The sequence below is a fragment of the Ranitomeya imitator genome, chromosome 5, assembly GCF_032444005.1.
Source record: "Ranitomeya imitator isolate aRanImi1 chromosome 5, aRanImi1.pri, whole genome shotgun sequence".
Lineage (NCBI taxonomy): Eukaryota > Metazoa > Chordata > Amphibia > Anura > Dendrobatidae > Ranitomeya > Ranitomeya imitator.
The window spans coordinates 527,396,162-527,397,070 of NC_091286.1; the positions used below are offsets into that span (position 1 = coordinate 527,396,162).

Sequence of the window (909 nt, forward strand, 5' to 3'; positions counted from 1 at the left end):
CAAACGTGAAACCAGCCTTAGTGAGGAACTCTTGACAGTGACGGCTGGGAGGTTTCTATATATATCCCCAGCCTGGATCGGTGATGCATATCCCCCTCACTGGGAGCTCCTCAATAGCTCGTACCTATAAGTGAAGCCTCTCCAGCGACTATTTGCCCTCGGTGCAGTTCCCTCACTGACCTGGGGCACGTGGTGGCGCCAGAGAGACGATCCCTGCTTGGTCCTTCTCCCCTTCCCCTGTGCGATCCGTCATAGGGGTGATTTCTGAACAGTGAGAATAAACCCAATGCAACTTTTATTACAACTGTGCGTGTGCACGAGGCCCTGACTGCAGGAATCCTCCCAGAATGGAGCTAGTCAGGGCAGCTCCTGGAATCTCCGCCATGCCGTCCTCAGTGGTGAGAGTCTCCCCGCACAGCCCCACTGCAGTCACCGCTGTCCGCACTGGCGCTGCCGCAGGGAGGGAGGGACACACGGGGGCGCCCCACAGCCGCAGCCCTCACTGCCCGCCCACACAGCGCAATGACGTCATCACAACGCCGCACAACCCGCTCCTGTGCTCTCCGCTGGGAATCGATAGCTCAGGTATCGGCTTCAAGGCACATTGGCCGCTCGAGCACACACCTCCTTCTGTTCTCGATTATTCAGCCTGCAGGGCTGTAGCGACGCAAGATGGCGGAGAAGACGTCCGGCGGTTCGCAGAGAGCGGGCTCTAAGGTGAGGCCGTCAGGGCGAGGAGTGCGGGGCCCGGATGTGTCGCTCGGTGTGCCCGGTGACGATGTGCCGCGCAGATACCGGCCTGCGGTGTAAGAGGCTGTGTGACCGCGGTGCGCGGGAGCCGAGGCCTGCTGTGAGGTGCACGGCCCGGTGTGTGCGGCCTCTCCTGCTCCGCGGGGCATGTCACCGGCG

General features: G+C 61.8%; 1 protein-coding gene across 3 annotated transcripts in view; it reads left to right on the forward strand.

Annotated features, from left to right (window-relative positions):
• The first annotated feature begins 514 nt into the window (after nucleotides 1-514).
• U2SURP (U2 snRNP associated SURP domain containing) overlaps nucleotides 515-909 on the forward strand; it is a 132,724-nt gene continuing 132,329 nt past the window's right edge. The window contains exon 1 of one of the 3 annotated variants that reach the window (XM_069727578.1): nucleotides 515-717. In XM_069727578.1, the coding sequence (XP_069583679.1) occupies nucleotides 673-717 (45 nt within the window). In that variant the 5' untranslated portion in view covers nucleotides 515-672. The remainder of the gene's footprint in view (nucleotides 718-909) is intronic. The other 2 variants (XM_069727579.1, XM_069727581.1) reach the window with 2 other exon arrangements.